The sequence below is a fragment of the Hipposideros armiger genome, unplaced genomic scaffold (genome assembly GCF_001890085.2).
Source record: "Hipposideros armiger isolate ML-2016 unplaced genomic scaffold, ASM189008v1 scaffold_430, whole genome shotgun sequence".
NCBI lineage: Eukaryota > Metazoa > Chordata > Mammalia > Chiroptera > Hipposideridae > Hipposideros > Hipposideros armiger.
In genome coordinates this window covers 867,980-891,576 of record NW_017731780.1, presented here as the reverse complement: position 1 = coordinate 891,576, position 23,597 = coordinate 867,980, and the positions used below count along the sequence as shown (strand labels likewise).

The following is a 23,597-nucleotide window of genomic DNA, read 5'->3' as shown; positions in this document are numbered from 1 at the left end:
GCAGGTGATAGGCCTGGGAATAAACAGAAATGTTTAGGGGGGCAGAGAGTGCTGGTGACATTTGGACAACTACTGTTAAATGTGACCCCACCAGTACTCACAACATTGCGCTGGGCCTTCTTGAGTTGGTCAACTTGGGGAAACGCTAAGTTGGAGACATTGGAGGAGTGACTGTTGTAATTGACATTTCACTCTTAGCCCTTTATCTGCACTTATGAAAAAGCGCTGTGCTTCACAGTTCCACCAGGGGGCAGGAGGGGTCACATTACACATACAGAGCATTAAAAAAAAAAAATCCCCAAACTTTTTCCCAAAAACTGTGTTCCTCCTCATGAAACCGTATCCTCCAGCTGTGGCGTTCCAGACGCCCGCCCCGACCCGCCGCGGCTCCCGCCCCGAGGCGGCGCCCGCCGCCCGCCGCCTCCCCCTGCGCCCCTGCCCGCGCCCCTGCCCTCACCCTGTGCTGCCGGCGCCTTGGACACGCCGTCCCCAGCACCTCTGCCCCTAACCTTTGCCCTGAAGATGAAGGTTTGGCTGTTGCTTGGTCTTCTGCTCGTGCAGGAAGCGCTCGAGGATGGTGAGTGACTCAGAGTGGGGGCTCCCGGGTTTGTGCCCTAACTTTAGACGGGATCCACCCAACCCACACCGTCCCCCAGACCTCCTTGTCCTCCAGCCAGTTCTTCCTCTACTGACCTTTCGAGCCTTGACCCTGGCGCCACTCTCTGCCAGTTGCACCTGCCCTTTCCTAGTAGGGTCTCCTTGCCTCCCTCTTTCCACCTCCTCTTGGGAGGCAGCTCCCTCAAGCCTTAGGATCCCCACCAGGACCGCTCCACTGCTCCCAGAAAGCCCTCAGCTGGCAAACCGAGCATCTCCAGCCAGCGAGCGCCTGGTCCAGCCCCCAGTGTCAACGTGTCGTTCTGGGAGGTGGTGCAGATCTCTTCCTCCTCCGAGCGGCCGCGTTTGCCCCGGGATCTCTGCTTCTGAAGGCGGGTGCTATCTGAGCAAGGCAGTTGCTGATTCTTTTGCAAAATTCTAAGTGTCCTCCTCTTCCTCCTCCTGCCATTCACAGCCCTGGATTTGTTTCCTCTACCGCCTTGAACTTGACTCTCGCAGGATCTGCCTGAGGCTTACACCAGATATTTCTATGTATTAAGCTTCAAAACGAACCCCAAACCCACAGCTGTTATTTACACTTCCTATCTGGGTGAATGGGAAAAGATAAAGAAAATGCATTTTTGTACAGCACATGGGAGCCCTGGTGCCTCCGCACTATTTCAAATGTGTGCCTGTCCTGGGCCCACCCTGTTTTGTAGACTCACAACCACAGGGTCAGGCTTTTTTATGTGCGTGAACGTGGTGTTTGTATCTATATCTATGTCTATACCCATATTACTGTTAGCATTTAATTGTTTTGCTGGCTCCACTATTTATTCGATCGGTGTCATTTGTACAGTATATTTGGCATCTGGGTGCATCTTGGCATCCTGAACCCTCCTTTGGAATTCCTCAGCTACAACCACAGTTTTTGCTTAGTTTTGGTTGAAAAGCAGCTTATGCTGTTATGCAACCTCACCCTGGAGCCAGCTTAACCTGGCTCACATTCTATCCACTACTCAGCCCTGACCAGCCCCTTTCTTTCCCATGAAACTAGAAGCATTTGCCAAAGCTTAGCACATTTTATTTTGCAATGTCCAAGATGGTTATGGGACTTCAAACAGAGCGTGAGGCTCCTCAAACCTGGAGCCTTGCTGAGTAAAGTGTAGGGAACACTTCTACTTGGAGGAGCAACAGGTACTCTGCCCAGAAGGGAGTTGGCATAAGTTCACATTGTAAAATATATTAAAACGCTCCTGGCAGGTCTTTGTATGTCGCTTGCTAAAGTGATGGAAATGTGGTATTTGGTATCATTTTTTGAACAGGGCAGAATATGGCCAGACAAAATAATTTCAAGTAGTCTACTCACTTGGTTAGACAATCCACCCAGGATGCCTGCCTCAGAGGCTCAGGAAACAGCGCCAGCCTCTGTCTCCTGGATTTTTCTGGCCAGGGTGTGCCCAGACCATGAGAATCATTGCAAACTGCCTGAATCAGTTAGTGTCTGTTTTAGTCAAATGTCATTCACCCAATAAACTCTTATGAGACAATCAGAGAAAGCTGAGCACAGACTAAATATTTTATAAGACATAATTGATACATTTAGGTGTGATAATAGCACCATGACTTTGTTTTTAAAGTATATACTTTAAAATATACAGAATAGAATATTGATGAATAAAATGTTGAACACATAATTATAAAAGTAAATCTGCTTTGTTAAATTATATAACAGTTTTCCTAAATCTATTAAGAATTTGTTTTTTTTTTTCCTGTTTTGAGTTATCAGGTGGCTGGCTGGGGCCCAGGAACAGGCCGATGAGACTGGCTTATTATAGGAAGCAGTGCCAGTCTCTGATTGGCAGGTTGGGATACACTGCATCCTCAGCCATCTGAGGTTTAATACATGGACACAAGGCCCATGACTCAACTTACCCACTGCCTTTCCACTTTTCTGATCATTTCTAGGAGAGGCTTTTTAATAATAAAAGGCTTCCCGTGTGTTGGGTATACAGTGCTCTAACCCAGCGATATTTGCCTGGCCTGATTCTAAAATGCTTTAAATTTTTAGAAGTAATGTTATTTCTCCTTGTAAAGAGTAGGAGCTGGAAGGGCACATATTGGTCTTGTGGCGTGAACGTGAGGCATGAGAATAGTTCATAAACAGCCCAAGATCCCACTTTGAGTCAGACATAGCTCACAGCACCTGATTTTCAGCATTTGCATGGAATGCGTGCCACTGTTTATTGACAGGGTGCTGCTGTAAAATCTCAAGCACCTATCAACTTTTGGTTATCCATGTATTTTATCCAATGTCAGTAGACAATGAACAATGAAGCATAGGTAATGATTTGTTACTGCTGTTTTGTTGATCTTCTGCCAGACCCTTGATCAAAGCCAATTTGATCTTCAGTCTAACATGAGTTTATTTTGGATCCTGTGAAAAGCTATCTTGATAGGAGACTCATCATAATGTGAGGGTAATACAGCCAGATTTCTGTAAGGAGAACAACACCGATGATCTTCTCACCAGGACTCTATCATTTTTGTGTCTCACTTTATTCCTTGGAAAAGAGAGTAAAGATTAGTTCAGAAATTCGTATAATGAAAAAAGAATTATAAATGTTCTGACTATTAACAAGTGCAAGTAATGAATATTTCAAAGGAATTAGGATTTTGGCCTATATGTTTGACATACAGAATAATCTGTGATCCCTAGGGGCCAAGAAAGTTTGAGGGCAAGAAAGAGATTGTGCCGGCCAGAGGAGTGAGAGAGGTCCTGTGGATTGATGGCTTTTCCTAGACTAGGCTGTACAGCCCCTTACTTTGTGGCATTCATAGTCTAATGGAGAGAACAGATAATAAGTAAAGATAAAATTTCAGGAAGTGATAAGCGGCACGAAGCATCAATAGTCAGGGTGTATGCGTTTCCTAGGGCTGCTGTCATAAAGTACAAGAAACAGGATGGCTTAAGAAGTTTATTCTTGCAGAGCTCTGGAGAATAGAAGTTCGAGGTCAAGCTGTCAGCAGGGCTGTGCTCCCTCTGAGACTCGAGGTAGGGTCCTTCCTTGCCGCTTCCTAACTTGCTGCTGGTGGCTGGCAATCCTTGGCGTTCCTTGACTTGCAGCTGAATCACCTCAATCTCTGCCTTTGTTGGCACTTAGCCATCTTCTCCCTCTGTGGCTCTGTCTTTACATGGCATTTTCCTCTGTGTGTGTGTGTTCATGTTCTCTTTTTCTAAGGATACCAGCGTATTGTATTAGATTTACCCTAATGATCGCATCTTAACTTGATGACATCTGCAAAGATCCTATTTCCAAATAAGGTCACATTCACCAGAACCAGGGGTTAGGACTTCAGTGTATCTTTTTGGGAACGCAATTCACCTCATCACACAGGGTAAGGAAACGGAGAAGGCTGCAGAGGGGAGTGACAGCGTGGTTGAAAGGAGAGTCAGAGGCCTGCCTGGAGGGAGGAAGCAAGTGCTGCAGTTGTCTGAAAGAAGACAAGAAGGGCACCGGAAGCACAACAGCCTCTGGGTGTCCTGGTGGCCAGTGTGGCTGGAGATGTGAAACAGGAAGTGGCAAAGCCTTGTAGGGCACGCAAAGACATAGGGCTTCATTCTAAATTAGATGAAAGCCATGGAGTGTCTTGAGCAGAGGCGTGCCCATGATCTCATGATCTGATTTATGTTTTCAAAGGTCAGTATTAGAATGGAAGCCAGGAGCCTACATGGCTTCAAATTTTAATCGTCTAGGTCAATGGTTCTCAACCTTCCTAATGCCACGACCCCTTAATACAGTTTCCTCATGTTGTGGTGACCCCCAACCATAAAATTATTTTCGTTGCTACTCTATAACTGTAATTTTGCTACTGTTGTGAATCGTCATGTAAATATCTTTGTTTTCCTATGGTCTTAGGTGACCCCTGTTGAAAGGGTCTTTCGACCCCCAAAGGGGTCGTGACCCACAGATTGAGAACCGCTGGTCTAGGTGAAAAGTATCTTGGTCCAGGGTGGTTGCAGTGGATGGAAGGAGAAGAGATTGGGCTCAGAGTCTATTTTGAAGGCAAAGCCAAGAGGAGTTGCTGCTGGGTTGGACATGGCTTAGGAGAGAAAGAAAAGAACCGTGTGTGACCCTGAGGTTTTTGTCCTGAGCAACTGGGTGAATAGAGTTGCCATTTGCTGATAAAGGGATGCTGGGGAAGAAGCCAGCCTGAAGGGCATCCAGAGTTCAGTGTGGACATGTTCAATTTGAGATGCCGGCTGGCTTTCCAAGTGGAAGTGCTGAGTAAGCGATAGAATATATTCAGACCCCGAGTTTAGAGGCAAAGTCAGGACAAGAACAAGGCAACTCTCAGCATATAAATGGTGCTAACACCCAGGGGTACCTGTGAGGCCACTTAGAGATTGAGTGTCATTAGCAATTGAGTTGCCAGGATGAAGCCCTTGGGACTCAGATCAGGCAGGAAAGGGAGAGGAGGAAGGGCTGCCAAACAGACTGAGGAGCTGTCAGCAATGCAGGAGAAAAACCAAGACAGTGCTGTGTCCTGGGAACCCAGCAAATCAAGTCTTTCAACAAGAGAGTGATCATTTCATAGTATGTGCCTACAAATATCAACTCATGTTATATGCCTGAAACTAATATAATGTTATACGTCAATTATACTTCAGGTTTTTTTTTTTAAAAAAAGAGTGGTCAACCCTGTTCTAATGGATGTTCTGAAAAATGTTTTAAAGTAAGGCCTTTATCCTGGAATAGAAGTATGTATATAATGCTTAGAAATTGCTGTTTTAAGAAAATGATACTTGTATGCATCCAAATATGTGCCATATCCCTGCAAAGTAACTAGACCTTTTGACCAAACAGGCCCACCAGTCCATCTAACTAGATAGTCGGTCCAGCTGCCTGACTGTGGAATGGGTCGGTGGTTTATGATAACGATGCTAAGTTAAAGGAGCCAGACTAGTGGCCCCACAGACACCCACACAGTCCTAGAATTGAGTGACTTCCCAAATCCCACATCTAACTTTTTAAAGAACAGGACTCTTCAGCCTAATTATGTAAACTATTTTCCAGAGGCCTCGAAAATATAAAAATTTATATTGTAGATCAATAAACATAAAAGTCTATTGCCATTTCAATGTTTGAGACTACTATACAGTAGATTTTATGGAGAAAAAGGTGGTAAAATTCACAAACCATTAAATATCATTACTGACTTCTGGTCCTGGCTGCCACTTTACTAGCTGTGTGGCCTTGGGAAATCACTTAGCCTCTCTCTGCCTCAGTTTGTTCATCTGCAAGTTGAAATTTCTACAGTAATAATGAGTAGTATCTCGTAGATAGTGGTGGGGATTGAGTTAATATTTTTAAATGCAGAGAACAGATCTAACCCATAGAAAGTGCGGGCTAAGCGCTACCTCTTATGTTGTGGTTGTCTCCTGATAATGTCTCATGGCAATCCCCATGATAAACTTATGATGGAGGCAAAGCAACTATTATTCTTCCTAATTTACACGTGAAATAAAACCAAACCTGAGATCACAGAGGCCAAGTAGCTTATCTCTAGTCACTAAGAAGGTAGTGAAAACCAGATCCTTTGACTCCAGATCTAGAGTCTTCTCATGCCATTGCCTTTTGATTTACATAGATATTAACATACTGTAGCAGTTTCACATTATTTGCACAAATCTCACGCACGACACCATTGTCTAAGTGGTTTCTTTGTTTGATAGGCCCTGGGCTTTGTCAGTGAGTTCCAAGTCAAACAAAACTTGATGCCAGGGATGAGAGCATAACCTTCCTGGAGGGGCCGAAGATGCTTTTCCAAGGCATACATGAGAATCCCCAAGCGAGAGACGCTGGGCAAACGCCCATCTCCAGAATGAATGAATAAATGTTACAAAGCAGGATAAAGAGCTGTAATTCTTCAGCATCAACTGAGGGTTGCCATCAACCCTTCTTCAATAACTATTAACCTCTAATTCTATAGGACTGTGTGGGAGGAGAAAAAAAATTCAGGAGGAAGATCACTGCCTGCTACTTAGATGAGGACTACATGTGAACAGTCATTAACATCAAAGGCCTGTAGTAGTTTGGATTTTTTCTCCCCTTAGAGAGTTAAGGGCAAAGGTCGGCCCTGAGGGTAGCATCCAAACCGCCACACTATAAATTTGCTGAGCAGCTCAGGAGTTCCCCCAAGGAGTTATGTAAACTGAGAGCCATGCCCCACTCTCATTTTTCCATTCTTTATGAATCACCCATAGGAACACATACGCTTTTCCAAGAACAAAACTGAGGAGGCAGGGACGTGGGGACACTCGGGAGATGAAAATGTAGAAAGATGAGAGAGCCTTTCTCTCCCTACTCCCTATGAGAACCCCACTCCAAAATACCCTACCCTTCTGCTATTTCTGAAAGTATAACTTTTATTTATCTACAATATAAATTCTTATGTTTTTGAGGCCTCTGGAAACTAATTTACATAGTTAGGCTGAAAAGTCATGTTCTTTAAAAAGTTGGATGTGGGATTGGGGAGTCACTCAATCCTAGGACTGTCTGGATGTCTGTGGGGCCACTAGTCTGGCTCCTTTAATACAGGGTGATTATCACAAACTGCTGAGCGACCAATTCCATGGTCAGGCAGCTGGACCAACTATCTAGTTAGATGGACTGGTGGGCCTGTTTGGTCAAAAAGTCCAATTATTTTCAGTGACATAGCACATGTTTGGATGCATAATATACATAATTAGGTAATCAAGCATCCCTGAATAGGATAGCCACAAGGATCTGATGGCTTAGAAGTCAAACAAGTTGCACTGGCTGCCCACATTCCAGAGGATTTAAAGAGAGCTGTTGCCATTTTTGATAGCTTGAATTCCTGTCACATAATAAAGAAAACACACCATATCAGACATCCATGCAAAGGTCCATGAATCTCATAGGCATAATGTAACCAAAACACTTGCAGTCCCAGATGACTTGACATCATAATAGTAGGCTTTTATTTTCTACCTTAAGAAAAATACTGTGACTTTTACTCAGTTGCAAAACAGAGGCTTGTTTGTTTGTTTGTTTCAGGTGTACAAAACAGAGGCTTATGCTTCACAGTTGGTATTGCTGGATTAGGGCACTTCTGTCAGGCTGACATGTTTCCATGGTTACCATGCTTCTCTTTCCGGGAGGCTGGGGAAATGTATGCATGTGTGCCACTGCCCACCTCCCTCTGTCATTAGAACCCCAGAGGTAAATAAATCAGACGTGCAGGGGAAGGAGAAGTCTTGGCAAAGGGCAGGTTCAATAGCAGGTCCTGGGGATTCACCTTGAAGACTGGGGCTCAAGAACACAGCTCTGCTGCCTGGGAGGACTGAGAAAGCTCAGTAGGGCCCATGGCCCAGAGGGACCAAAGCACAGGAAGGGATTCAGGCCTAGGGAAGGAAAGAGAGGTCACAGCTGGACCTGAGATCATGGAAGAGCGAGCAGGGCTCAGGGAGCAGGGCATTCAAGCCCAAAGGAAACAGCGTGCTGAGGAGTAGACGCTGATACTGAGCTGGGAGTAGGACTGGGCCCAGAGCCTGGGCCAGGCTGAACCAAGAGTCAGGCTAAATGGCTGCTGTTTCAAAAGGCCAAGGGCAACACGCAAAGAAATCCAAGTTCATCGTTACACAGTGGAGTTCAGATCAGGCGAGTTCTTGGTACAAATCATAAGAGTGTGGCTTCCATGAAATGCCCAGAAACTGCACACACCCCTGTCACCAGCCCAGATCAAGACAGATGTTCCTGGCAATCCCTCTAGTGTCCCCTCCAGTTCATCCCCACCCCTCCCTGGGAAAAACAAAACAAAACGCCTGACTTCTAACCTCAGAGATTCAATGCTGAGGTTTAGAAAAAACCCAGATCTGGCAGCCAGGGCCCATGCGCTCTCTCAAGGCAGCAGCCTGTTAAACCGGGAGCAGCTGTCCCTTTGGGAGAGCATGGCCTCTCTAGCCCACCTGGCACACCTGCTTGGCCCCCTGGCAGAAGAGCTTATAACATGTGCCTTTTTCTGTCTCTTAACCCTAATTCCAATGTCTTTGTACCTTGGACCACTCCGAGCCTTTTGTATACCAAGGTAGTATTAGATAAATAGATATAGCAGAAAGGAAAAAGACATTTCCTCTTGATTTATCTCACGTCTCCATTTTACACACATGTCCTGTCATTCCCTCAGTGGGCCAAGGTTTATGAGGTTATTATTCAAAATAGATACAGGATGTGTGTCTACATATAGTGAAGTGAGCACTTGACTGGGAAACAAGAGACCTGCCTTCTACTCTCATATGCTGTCAGTGACCAGCTTAGTGCAGTTTCTATAACTCTTCAGGGCCTCCTTTATTTTTTTAATCTGCAACATGATACCTTTACCTAAATGCCCTCTCCAGGACCTTATAAGTTTGGACATTTTATAATTTTGTGGGCAAATATCGAGGTCGTCTTTGAGCGGATGCAGACAGGTGGGCAGACAGATGGACAGATGGAGGCTGTCACTGCATAGCCTCCTTCTCATCCCCCTGGTGGACACAAGCGCGTGGCTGCTGGGCTGGGTAGACAGTCGAGATTCCTGGAGCCCAGAGGCAAATCAAGGGCAGAGCAGAGCAAGCAGCCTTCTCTGTGTGCCGGCAATAAGGGGAGCATTGTTTGTGGAGAAAGGAAAAATCGTAATAAAACAGACATAAAGTAGGTCAGATTTTATTCTCACCATTCGTCAGCAATTCTCAACTATGTTGGTAATAAAATACTCCTCCCCCTAAGATATTTTGTTGGCTAAGTTCTCAACCATGGCTGCAGTTACTGTTGAGTTCGAATGGCTTGTATGTAAGCTTTAAATGAGCACAGGTTTAGTACTTGTTCCTGATTAAACCTTGTATTCTATGGGGATGTTGTCAGCCCCTGACACACAAAGACTCCACTGTCCCTGCATTTGGGAGAAAGTTTGTAACGGTTTGAAATCTCCTGAGTGCATTTGCACTGCCGTTTGTGTCTCCGCTCAGTGGAGACAACGTTTTCTTGCATTTAAACAGTAGATTCAAAGTGAACAACGAGAACACTGAAATTGCAAAGACAGGAAATGGACCACCTTGAGGGGCGTCAGTTCTGCCATTCTGTGTGACCCCTGAGAGATCATGAGACAGAGTCCCAATTACAAGGAAAAATATTTTTGTTTCCTAAGTGCAAATTTTAGTTCATGCATGAAATCTATTGCTGAATATGAATAAAATCTTTGAAGCTGAAATGTATTCTCTTTCCATAATTAATTCTTTTACAACTAAAGAATGAACCAAGAAAATAATGATATTGGAAATAATTTTGACATATGAGAAGAGGGGTATTAAAAAGCCATCTGTTTGAGGTGTTAAGCAGTCTAAGTGTATTACTACAACAGTTCATTGTTCTTTCCTCACATTTGTACTAGTCACTGGCCAACACCCTCCCAAGAACAAGCGTCCAAAGGAGACAGGAGAGAACAGAATCAAGCCCGCCAACAAAAAGGTGAAGCCTAAAATTCCTAAAACAAAGGACAGGGACTCAGCTGATTCCCAGCCAAAGACACAGTCTATAATGATGCAGATGATGGATAAAGGTCGCTTCCAGAAACCTGCTGCTACCCTGAGTCTGACAGCGGGGCAAACTCTAGAACTTCGATGTAAAGGGAATAAAATTGGATGGAGCTACCCTGCATACCTTGACACCTTTAAGGACTCCCGCCTCAGGTAAGCATTTATTTTATTTGTTTTACTTGGTTTGGGTCAAGGCTTTGGTTTCATTCTCTCATTAAATGCCGTATTGTTTCTGACATCTACCATTCCACTCCAACAGCTTATAAAAATGAAACCTGGATGAGCAAATACTATAGATTTTATTACTTCTTTGACCAGTTTAAAAAAATATTGCAAATCTTATCATCATTGGCTAAAAGAGTGAAATGTTATAGGTAGCTATGTGACAAATAATCAAAACTTGGATGTATAGAGATAGATATTTAAGAATTCATATTGTAAAACATAATGGACCCATATTTTGTTTTTTTAAGTAATAATAATAATAATAATAATAATAATAATGAAACTTGAAATGACCTAACAGTACCAGCTTAAGCTGTTTTTGGACTTTTCAACTACTTCTGATTATTTTTACTTTCCTGAGTATGTGACTTTTATATTCAGTGGCATCAGTTGGTAAGACGGTCAAAGACTTGTCATGTTTGAAGGAATACCTCCAGGAGGTATTCAGGAAAAGTGGTTACGATGGTGATTATGAAAACTAAAAAGCAAGAAAACAGAGCATGCTTCAATGGATTCTGGGAGGAGCTTGTGGGGTGAGGAGATGTGCATCCTGTGTGTCCTTGGCTACGTCTCCTAGCCTCCCTGGGTCTCAGTTTTCTCATGCATAGAATGAAGGGGATCACACTACATGATTTGTAAGATTCTTTCCAATCCTTCATTTGATGTAGGGTAGAGAAATACAGGATATTGTCTCTTTGGGATAACTAGAATGGGAGAAAGAAAGAATGTGGGTCTCAGGCATCTCAAACTCTGCATGTTCAAAGGTTCATATTTCCATACAAACCGTACCTCCAATCTTTATCTCCCTCCAGGACACCACCATCCACTCAGTTGCTTAGTCAGAAAACAGGAGCATCCTTGCATTTTTCCCTCTTCTCTCACTCCCCACATCCAATCAATCACCAAGTTCAGTGAATTCAGCCTTCTAAGAGCCGTAAGGCTGTCCTCTTTCCATTTCCAGGGCCACTGCCCCAGTCCCAGCCCGTGTCATCCCTCCTCCCCAATACGCAATAACCAACCACACCTGGTGTGTCCTCTTCCAATCTCCTCACTGCAGCTAAAGTACATTGGGGATAAAGTCCAACATCCTCACATAACTGCTGAGACCCTCCCTGATCTCACGGTCTCTGTAGAGTCATTTATCTCTAAATTAGTGTCTCTGCTCTCACTGGCTACACTCTTGTGAGGTCCTCAAATACTCCAGGCTTTTGGGGCCTTAAAACTTGCCTGGACCATTCTTGGCACCATCTTTATCTGGCTAACTTCAGCCTCAGTGGCACTTTCTCTGGGAAGCCCATGTCAGGCCTCCCTAGGTTTGCATTCCAATGGCCCCTGGTACATCCTTCTTTGAGAATTCTTTATATTTGTAACTCCTTAAAAAAAGAAAATCTGTTTTTCACTGGGATTTAACTGAGTCATTTGCATTTAGCTTTATCTGTTGAATGAATGGCAATCTTCTCTCTCTTATTTTTTTGCACACATACACATGGGAGTAGAAATTAGTTAAAATGTTTTTATAAGTAATACCTCTCTGTCTGTCTTTCTAACTTCTGGCATTTAGACCTCTTTCATGTTTTATTCTGAAGATATTGTTCTGGTTCCCTGGTATATAAAAGTACAGTTATTTTCTTAAGGGATATTTTGTTGGATGAGGGGTGGAGAGTGATTGAATGAGACAGTTTTTCCCATTTTGATCTCCACACTTGAAATATGCACGTGTGTGTGTATCCTCTGCTTGGAACAAATCTGGAAAGACGTATTACCATTGACTTTGTAAATGTCATAATTTAGCAAAGTCAGATTTACACTCTTTTCTTTAAAACCAGAATTGAGCTATTTCAAATTATTCTGAACAGTTGGTCTTTGACTTACATAAAGTATGTTAAACCTAGATGATTTGGCCCTGAAGATTTAGTATTTTCTAGGAGTATTTTTGAAGTTATGTTAGCCAAAATATGTTTGAAATATCTTAAGGACTCAAAGTGAAGTGAACATGAATTGAAAAGAAATATCCAGGAACGGGAAAAAACCATTTTTGACTTAACATTAAATACTATTCATTCAAAGCACAGTTAGGGCTTTATAAGAAAGTGAAGACAGATGTGGGCTACCAAGGACTTTGTGAAAAAATGTGAAAAATGTAGAAAAAACATCTAGTCATAACTCTATATCAAACAACAACAACAAAAATCACGCTTTATTTGACACCAGAGATTCAACAAATCGACTCTTGACATCTTTCCCGGAACATGGTGCCTTTGGATAGAAGAGAAGTATTCATTCTGTGTTTTCTTTTTCCATGGAATGAGTTCTTTCCAGTGTTCTGACAGCTTTGGGGTTGGAAGCTCCCCAAGTGTACTTCCAGCAAAACCTGGTCATTGTGAGCAATTTCGGTAGCTCTCTGGAACTGAGTTCACATACTACCACATTTCTCCACATTTAATCTTCTGACCAGAAAAGAGAGAATATTATGGAACAGAGAGGTCAGGCTGAGGCACAGCTAGATTTGAACCCTGCCTTTTCCACTAACCAGCAAAGTGATCTTTGATCTGTAATTTCCCTAGAACCCAATTTCCTCATCTGGAATATGGAGATAGTGTGACCTATGGTAAGCTCTGCCTGGCTCATGGTAAATGTTCAATAAATAGTAACTAATTATTACTAGGCAATGTATATTTCTCAAACACAGTAATCCTTTTGGGACATTTAATTCTGACTAGGATGCACATAAATCAGGGAGTTATGCATCACCAACCTGGCTGCTAATATAAGAAAATTTGAACACCTCTTTCCCACTTTCATTTCATTGATAAATTCTTTGTAATCTGGGGCCTGTGTCCATCTTCCCCCATGAAAGCAAAAACCATTTGAGGGTCAATATCACCTCTGTGTGGTTCATCCTCAGATTCCTGACACCGAGAATAATGCCTTACTCGTGCCAGAACTCAGGAAATATGTTTTCGTTTCCTCAGGGAGTTAGCAATCATGTCAATAGTCAGTTCCTAGACAGGCATTCTTTCATTCAACATTTAAAGATAATCATAGTCAGTGCCGATGTGTGCGCTGTATGTATTGGAAGGAGGGTAACAACAAAGTATGAATGTATTTTATATCTAGGGTGCTGTGCCACCTGGACCCAGCCCTGTTATCTCAGAGCCTGTTGTTGTCGACCACATGGAGCCATTAGTCAGTTGATCCCCTCTACCTTCTCCCTCTTTATCCATCGTATCCCCTTCTGTCTTCACTTCTCGCTCTTTCTTTGTATTCCAGGGTCTCTTATCTCTACTAAACCCTTGAACACATCTTAAGTTATTTTTGCCCTTTGTTTTCCTTCATGAGCGTTTAGAAGCTTCCAGCCCCCAATGAACCTGGTCGCCTATTTTCTCTTGCTGCACATGGAACTGAGCACCACTGGAGGAAGCCATGCAGCTAGCTGGCTGGATGGGTGCCATTAGTTTGTGGTCACCTCACTCGTGCATGGCGAAGCTGGATATGTTTCTCTAGAGAGCTCATTTTTTTCTCTTCTTAAATTTCTGATCTTCTCCATCTCTCCCACTTTCAGCTAATGAAATTATCACCTAATGTATTGAAAAACTGGAATATTTTAATAGCCTGACCTTCCGCTTATCACATCTCTTCCTTTCCTGCTCTCCCAATTATAGTGGAAGGAGGGCTTCTCCTCTTGACTGAGGCCAAAGCTCCTTCTGTGCCCTGGATGCCATCCTTATGTGCTTCCTTAGGAACCTTAAGACATCAGTTATTGCCTCCCCTATTCTTGGTTTTCACATTCATTTTCTCCATGGGATCCTTTCCATAAATCTTCTCCGTATTCAGACCCACCTTCGCCCCCATGTGCCCTCCAACCATCTTCCTCTCCGCTTACCTTCACAGCCAGACCCTTTGAAGGAGTATCTCTCTACACTCATTGTCTCCACTTTCCTTTTCCAGTTACTCTTCAACTACTCCACCTGACTCCTGTGCCACTACTCCACATGCATTTTATCAGCAAGGCCAGGGTCACTTTTCCATCCCCACACGACTGCTCCAGTGGGTCCGTCAGCAGAAGGGAACACTCTTGGTTTCCACAATACCGAGTTCTTCCAGTTTCCTTTCTGCCTCACTGGCCCCTCCTTGCAGTTTTCTTCACCAGCCCTGCATCCTCTACTTTCTCAGACATTAAATGTTGATTCTGTGCCCTCTTCTCTTCTCACTACATGCTGCCAAATACCCTTCATTTATCATATATTAGATTAAATGTTTCTTCTAAGCTCTAGATTGAGCTGTTCAACTGTCGGCTCAAAGTGTCCAGGTCTTTTCCTGAGCCTTTCTTTCAACGTAACCATCTAAAACTCAGCTCCTGGTCCTTCTGCACCCCTGGTCATCCTCCTGTGTCCTCTAGTTCACAAATGGCACTAATTTCATCCAATTGCTCTTGACCAGAGGCCCGAGAACCACTTTGGACACTTCCCTTTTACTTCCACATCCAATCAACTCTTGTGCCCTAATGATGCTACTATTGAATTATTTTTTGGATCGCCCCACTTCTTTCCACCACAGTAGCAATGACTCTAGTCTCTTTCTTACAGCAGTAATCACATAACTGGATTTTCTGCACCTAAGCTCAAACCAGAACCCAACCCTCCACACAGCAGTCAGATTTTTCACAAAAGCACATCTGATTCTGTCACTTTCCTGCTTCAAGCCCTTCAATAGAGCAATTCTGTTGCTCGTAAAAGAAAGTAGAAACTCTTAACATGGCCCACAAGGCCATGCATAGTCTGACCCCTGCCTTTGCCTGCTGCCCCATTTCATTTCATTCCCTCTCGTCCACACTCCAGGCTCTATGGACTTTCTCTGATCCCCAGATGTGTCAGACTCCTTCCTGTCTGGGGCCTTTGCCCATTTGGGTCCTTCTGCCTGTAATGCACATACTGGAACAGCTGCTCTTCATCCTTCAGATCCAAGCCTGTCACGTCCTCAGGGAGCCTTCCTTGCTGTCAGCACCCCCTCCACTGGCTTCAGTTATACACCCTCACTAAAGCGTTTGTCATCAATGGTGCAATTACCATTTCCTGGACCATTGATGTTTGAGTCCCTCACTAGGCTGTAAGCTTGGCAGAGATGGTGTCTGTTTACTCACTGGTGCTTCCCAAGCAACCAGCGCAGTGCTGGCACACTGCAGGTCCTCCATAGGTATTTCAATGAGAGAATGGTGCTGGGGGAACTGAGCCCAGTGTGGGTCTAAAGTCAGACCCCTGTCATCATGAGACCTCTGGGAACAAGCTCATTGAACTTTAGAAATGGTCATCATGCTGAAGCCTATCTTTTTAACAAATGAGGAGACCAAGAATCATAGAGGATAGATGGCTGGTCCAGAGTGACAAACTAGTGGGTGGCAGCATGAGTCTTAAACCCCAGCTTCCTGGTTCCTTCCAAAGAGCTAGCTGCTGCCCTGCTCAAGTGCTCCAAGATACAACGAGTGGCATGTGTGTAGCCTAAGAACACTCGGCTTAATGGAGGTAGTAGCTTCACGGAAGATAGATTCGTTGTCTACTTTTTTTTTTCCTCCTTGTGTACTAGACTAACAAATCTGGTTTCTAAAGTTAAAATGAAAAGGAAATATTTTTCCAGAGTAGTGCATTGATTTCTTGCTGGGATAGCTTTGACTTGAAAGTGGTTGAAATTGATTTGGGATACATTTTTGGACATCAGAATGTTAAAACATTACCATGGGCTATTTAGAAAGGAGAGCTATGGCAGAAGATCTCAAATGATCCCCCTTCGTAAGACGTGAGCTCTGACCACCCCGAAGGATGGAGCCAAGATAGTGCGTGCTATCGGGGTTCCTCCTGGCCTCCTATTCTGTGATGCGTGCTTCCTTTGCATTGGCGAACCCATAGCGTTAGAAGTCCACTAGGTGGCAGGTTTCAGCCGTGTTACAATTGTCTTGCTTTCACCAGTAAAAGAAACATTTCAGATGAAGATGGTTTGCGTAAAAGAACTGCACATCTGTGCTTATGGTTCTTTTATCTTTTAGGCTACTCAGTGGTCACAGTTTCGAGTTATATTTTAAGCAATACAGAATTCAATTTCCCAAATTGAAATAAAAAAGGTGTGAGCATCTGTAAGTTTATGTGCCCTCACAAGGATAAATTCATGGATAGCTCTGAGTCCTGCTGAGTCGTCCCAGAGCACTGGGCTCTCTGAATGGCTTAGTTGGTCCCTCAGAGGTGAACAGGAAGGTGCTGAACAGTCTGTATTTTCAGATTCTGAAATTGATTCCGTTTTTAATTCCAGACTCAGTCCATCCCAGTCACATAGATCTCCATTCTCTTTTGAAAACAGGACAGAGCAAAGATATTTTTCTGGCAGTAGGTGTTACCATCTATTGTATATACGTTACCAGTACTTACTGTTTCCTGGCTCCTCTGCCTCATCCCTTTCTTGCTCTCCCACTTTTCTTTTACTTTCCCAACTTCTCCCTCCCGTAATTCATATTGTTCTTCTCTTCCAAATATTAATTTTTAGCATCTGTGATGTTCACAGAGTAGGTAGATGCTGGAGGTGTGATAGTGAGCAAGACAAACATGACCTCAACACCCACAGAGCTTTTAGTCTTATGGGAAGATAGGCTGTTAAATGAGCAATTTTAATACATAGCAGCAGGAGTGCCTTGCTAGCAGAAGTACAGGGTCAGGGAGGAGGAAATCCAAGCTAGTATCTAAAGGCTGAGCGTTAACTAGGTAAAGAAGGGGATAGGAGAAGAATGTAAGAAAATTCCAGAATGAGGGAACAGCATGGGGAACTGCCTAGAGCTGAGAAAAAGTGTAGCACCTGGAGCATTGAGGGTTTGTGTATGTGTGTGTGTGTTGGGGGGGGAGGGTGTGGCTCAGGTGTGCGGAAGAAGGAGGAGGTGTCCAAGGAGAGATGATGCTGGCAGGTAAGCAGGAGTTAAATCATGGAGGGCCTTGTCAGCCATGTTGAGGGATTTAGAGTGAAATCTAAGGGCAATTATGAGTCATTGACTTAAAGCCTTTATAAAAAAGACATACGTAGAAAGTACAGAGGGGTGTACACCACAGTGCGAGCATTGTTCCTCCTCACCGCCTTTAGGAGAAAGATAGTGTCACTTCTCAGTCTCAGGTGTACCCAGTCTTTCTCCACGTGTTCCATCCCCTTTCCCCCAAAACTGGGGTCTACAGACATATTCTTAGACCTAAGTTTCTTTGCAAAAAAAAATTTTTTTTAGTTTTACTTTTATTTTGTTGATAACATAAAAAACATTAACATAAGACTATTCTAGACTGTCTGATCAACCTATGCTGGGTGATCTGTTTCCTATATATAGAAATAGATCTATAATCTATTTCCATCTTCTTTGCACAATGCTAAGCCAGGGAAGAAAATAAGAAGAAACTTACAGTAAGTGGCCTGGACGATGGCTTAAAATAAATCACTGTTGAGTAAGAACAGGGAGACATTGGAGATTTAACTGAGGTTGTTAGCAATGTCCCAGATGTACAAACAGCCTGGGCTGATGTGGTCATAACAAAACCCTGGCTTTGCTCCTAGGAAATCTGGGTGCAGGCATTGTCTTTCAGGATGTTTCTACAGTGTCTGATCGGATGTGAGCATTTTTCAGTCAAGAACTGTAAGTTTGGAGGAGTGGGTGGGGCACAGGAGGTCCCTTTGATGGCTGGTTCCTCTGAAAACAATAAATAGCTTCTAGAAAGAAGGGAGGGCATTTGGGTTTTTGCTCAGCCACTGTTGGCAACAGCTTACTCCACCCACAGACAACACAAAGAGAGGGTGGGCCCAGGAAGCAGTCAGCGGGACCCAGGCCAGTCTAACCCTATGTTCCAGCATCACCCAGGAGAGTGGTCTGGGGACATTTTAAAAGAAAAAGAGGATAATGTTAAGAAGTGTTTATAAACAGAAGAATCCCACTGAGACTCAGGTATTGTGCTGAGAAAGATGTCTTTTTTTTTTTCTTCAGTTTATTTTATTTTGGTCAGCTATTCAAAACATAAAATTGGCCCTTTTAACCATTTTTAAGGCTACAGGTCAGTGGCAGTCAGTACATTCACACTGTTGTACAGGTGTCTTTTTAATTCAAACTCACTTTCCTTCAAAGCTCATTTGACTTTATTGTCTGATGATGAGGTTCCGTGAAGTCCCGCTGTTCTCCCTTGGCTGTCATACTTACCTGGAGGTACCGTCTGTGTCCAATTTGCAGGGGGGAAATCAAAAGCACATGCTGCAGCCAAACTCGGGTACTTACTTTCAAATGGATTTCTACCCCAGTAAATAGTCGAATAAAAATAAATAACATGCCACCCTGAAGGTAGAAGTTCTCCCTTCCCAGACTCCACGGCATCAGTGCCAGGTCCTCTCCACAGTTCCCCAGAGTTGGATGGGTGGGGGTGGCAGGATGCAGGACTTCTCTGGGTGTACTAGATGTTCTGACAGTGTTCAGGCTGCAGAGAAACATGGCTCTGTTCCATTCAGGACATGGGTGGGGGAGGGCCATAATATAATAGAATCTGCCTTGCTGTGGTATTGTCAGGATATAATGAGGTCATGGAAGTAAAGCACTTAGCACACAGAGTAAGCCATCTCAATAAAGATGAGCTATTTTTATTCATAATACTATATTCAAAGGAGGCAAATCACAAGAAAACAGCCAGTTTTTCACGAAATTTTTAAAATTTCTTTTTAATTCAGGTAAAGTTGACATATAACGTTGTGTTCATTTCAGGCCTAAAACATAATGATTTGGTATTTGTGTACATTGCCAAATGATCACAATAAATTAACTTCTGTTGCCTTACATAGTTACAAAAAATTTTTTCATGTGATGAGAACATTTAAGATCTAATGTCTTAGCAACTTTCAAATGTACAATATGGCATTGTTAACTATAGTCACCATGCTGTACATTGCATCCCCAGAACTTATTTATTTTATAACTAGAAGTTTGTACCTTTTGATCCCCTTCATCTGTTTCACACACACACACACACACCATCCCCCCCACCCCCCTACCCCTGCACCTCTGGCATCCACTATCTGTCTCTGTATCCATAAGCCTGGTATTTTTGTTTTTGTTTCTTTTAGATTCCATGTGTAAGTAAAATCATATGGTATTTGTCTTTCTCTTTCTGACTTATTACACTTAGCTTAATGCCTTCGAGGTCCATCCATGTTGTCACAAATGGCAAGATTTCATTCTTTCTTATGACTCAGAGAATCATTATGTTGCATGCCCATCACACACACACACAAAAGTATATATGTGGGTGAGTTCTGGTATTTAATGTGCAAAAATGAAAATGGGTGCTATTTTAGCATAATTTTTTGTCAAATGTTTAAATATGCAAAATGTGAACAAAAGGATTTTGAAGGGTATGTCAGAGGAGGAAGCAAAAAAAAAACAAAAACAAAATAAGAATAAGCTATAAAATGGGAAATCTTATGTCCACTGGTATATAACTGCATACGAGTAGAATGACACATTATAGAAAGCAGCCAAATTAAGATGTCAGAGCTGAGCCATCTTGGCTCAGCTGCCTTAACAGCAACATCTGCCCACACAGCTGGCTGCATGTGGGCAACCCAGAGGTCATTGCCCTTGGGGATCTGCCCAGAACCTCAGGTGTCACCTCTATCCAACATGTTCCCTGTGCCCTGGGGCTTCAGGATCCTGTCACCTCCCCTTGCTTGGTGCTTTACTATTTAGATGCTTTGCGCAGATTGCCTTTTGGGCTTGATCTTGACTTTGCCCTGAACTTCAGATGACCTCCTACTCCCTACCCCACCCTACCTCTTAGCATCCAGGTTCAGTCTGGTGCCTCACTTGCCAGAAGAAATCAGACAGTGCAAGCTCACCCTTCCATGGAAACTCTGTTCCTCTTTATGAACTTGACTTAGTAGCTGGGACAAGGCAGGGATATGGGACCCTCTGTACCAACCCAAATTGATATGAGAGCCTGTGCCCTTATGCGTTTATTTCCACAGGTGGCTTGTGGTACGGCATGAGCTATGGCGTCAGCTGGTGGGCATCCTGGAGGAAGAGGCAGGGGACAGTAACTATCCATATAAGTGCAGGAGAGGTTACCACAGCAAGTGTGTCACAGCTTGAAATTAATAGATATTCAGAGATTAATAGATTAGCAGGTGTTCAGCAGAGTGCATGCCAGATAGTTATTATTAGCCCAATTTATATAGAAAGACTGCTTCCTAAGTCATAAAGGTATATGTGAAAAAAAAAAAAACGTAGTCCTGACCACAAGCAGCTTATGAACTAGTGGAATAAATTACATACATGCCAGATACAATTACAGAGCAACAATGGACAGCTTTTGGTCAAGGGTGAGTGTGCGGAGGGGGATTGGGGGGAGGGGCAGTGCGCTGATGGGAAGGAAAGAAGGCGGCTGTCAAGATTGATTTATTGAGTGATTGATTACCTAATTGTAGGAGATCAGGCCTCAAAGATAAGATGGAGAGATGTAGAAAGAAGAGCCAAAGAGAAGAGCATAAAACCTCCCCCAAGGGATTGCCAGGCACCAGCAGCTTGGGGATCCACTGAGCTGGCCTGGACCCTACATTTTACAAAAGACTAGGTTACACCCATGGACGCTACGGGGCTTTCCTCAAGTTGTACAGCTTTAGTAAAAGTAGCCGGGACTTGAACCTAATTCCCAACACCCCTCTAGTCTCAAGACAGCAGTCTATTCCTTTAGGTTCCTGATATTTGTTCAGAAGATTTACCGTCCAAGTAACATGAGTTTGAGTGGGCACCTTGAGAATGTTGACAAGACGGGAGATTTGGTGGGTCCCTCTCTGCTGTGAATTCATCATGCCAGGTGCGAATGGGGCCCGTCCACGGCCTCTGCATTCACTGTTATAACTTGGCCATAATACACTCACTGGCTGTATGCCAGCCCATTAGTAACCCACAGCTAAAGGGTAGTGGCAGCTTGTCCATTGTGTTCTGTCACTCCTCTCCCTCAGGCCTATTCTTCCGCAATGTGGCCAGGAGCCTTCAGCTAAGCAGAGCTGGGGGATCTTTATTTCTTGTGACCCACAAAGAAAATTTATGGGCTTATATAGTAAGACTAGAATTGCCAGAAATGTAATAAAGTCAGTTGTTAACATAAATAACTCTTATACATCAGGATCGTATGGTTGCCAAGTTCCATGCCAATGATTTACTTGTCATTTCTGTGAGTTTCTCTATGGTCAGCACACCCACAAAATTGTATCTTGCCATCACCTGTGAGCTGGCTGCGTGACCTTGGGTGAGTCATTTGATGTCTATAATATGAGGGATCCAACCTCTAAGTTCCCTTCTTGTTCCAAAACGGATCTTAGCACTTGTATGTAATACACATTAGATGACATGGGCTCCAAGGAGTAAGGGCCTTTGGAAAGTTCTTCAACTCAGTTTCACTCGTTGAATTCTGTTCTGGTCTGCTCACGGTTACGTATAATTGCTATCTGCATGGCACTATGCCACGCAGAAGGCATGGGGCGATACAGGCAAGCATAAGGCATGGTTCCTGCTTGGGAAAGATCATTTCACTAGAGAAATATTATAAGGAGTTAAAAATGTCTGTTTGTTGGCTGATGCAATGTAAAGAATGGAACAGGGATGGATGGTCAACATGGATCTCAAGATTCAGCCTGGATGATGCATGGAGCTATGGCTCCATGAAAGGAAACAGGGAATCAAGTATGGGAACCAGGTGAGAGGAGAGGCTGGATGAGATCCAGGAGCCTGGGAGGCAGGGGTAAACTCCAGGAGGCTGGCACAGCCTGGGCAGGCCATACGCACAAGGGGAGTGAGAACAGTGGGTGTGAGAACAAAGTCACGTTGCACTCCTGATTAATTTTTACACTCTAACTGGCAGTATTTTTTATTAATCAGAGAAAAATAATATACTAGCTTTTTCAGGTCTCCAAAGGAATTCCTGCTGGTCCTGCCTTTGGAAATCCACATTTTAAAAAGTCAACATGATATAAAACTCACCTCTGGATTTCTAAAGTGCAAATGAGCCATCCACCATCACATTTTACAGAGCATCTGTTCTGTAGTTTTTAACTTGTTCTGCTTTTGTTATAGGTTTTATATTCTTATTACAAAATAATACATACTCATTTAATTTACATAGTCAGAAACTATAGATAAGTAAAAATAAGGAAGAAGTTACTGAATATCCCAAGATACACTGTCAACACTGTAGAATCTTCCAGTTTTATTTTTATATGTAAAATATTGTATCAAAATGTACAAACTTTTATGATAACTTTTTTCTAATGTATCATGAATATTTTATTTGTGTTGTAACTAATACAAATTTTGTATGTTTAACAAAATTTCCATTGTTGGACTCTTAGATCATTTTCCTTTTTTTTTTTCCTCTTTCACAGCCATTGCTGCAGTAAACATTTGGTAGCAATGACTTATTCCTACAAGTAGAATTGTTGGGCCACAGACACGCACATCGTAAGGCCATTATTCTAGGAAGCCTAACAAGAGTCTCTATCTGGCTAATCTCTGGTATGTCAGGCCTCGTTTGGCTTGTGGTGTCAAAAGGGCACCTGCGTCTCAATTTCTTAGAATCTGGGAAATCTCTGAAGGAGGAAGAGTCACTTTTCCTTTGTAAAGAAGCCAGATGGGTTGGCAAGAAAGACGACAAGAAGGGATGATGTTAGCAGGCTGGAGGAGTGGCTCGAGAAGAGAAAGGGAGCGCTGCAGTACAGTGATCAGAGTCTGCCGTCAGTGTCCAGGAAAGGACCCGGAAAAATGACAGGCATGCTGGCAGAACTGGAGGGACATCTCATACAGGAAAGAGTTACAATGCCTATTGCAACTTCTTTTTAAATAATACAGAAGAATCTGGTACAAGTCACTGTAAGACCAGACTCACATTTCACATACATTAATGTAAACTGTTGTTGGAATAGAAATATCATAGTTATATTGCAAGAGTTTTGAGTAGGTCCTTGGGCATAGAGAGAGATTAAGAGAGGGAGAGGAGGAAGGGAAGGGTGCGATAGATAGATAGAGAGAGGTATTTCAGCTTAATTTCTGATATTGAATCTATATTAGAAGTTTCTTAGTTCGCATATTTCTCTACTAGTTTCTCATACATATTTTTTTCATCCTTTTTTTTTT

At 43.2% G+C, this 23,597-nt stretch overlaps 1 protein-coding gene across 2 annotated transcripts in view; it reads left to right on the top strand.

Moving 5' to 3' along the window:
* Window positions 1-411: 411 nt before the first annotated feature.
* PDGFRL (platelet derived growth factor receptor like) overlaps window positions 412-23,597 on the top strand; it is a 62,223-nt gene continuing 39,037 nt past the window's right edge. For both annotated transcript variants that reach the window (XM_019664784.1, XM_019664785.1), the window contains exons 1-2: window positions 412-577; window positions 10,048-10,345. In XM_019664784.1, the coding sequence (XP_019520329.1) occupies window positions 523-577; window positions 10,048-10,345 (353 nt within the window). In that variant the 5' untranslated portion in view covers window positions 412-522. The remainder of the gene's footprint in view (window positions 578-10,047; window positions 10,346-23,597) is intronic.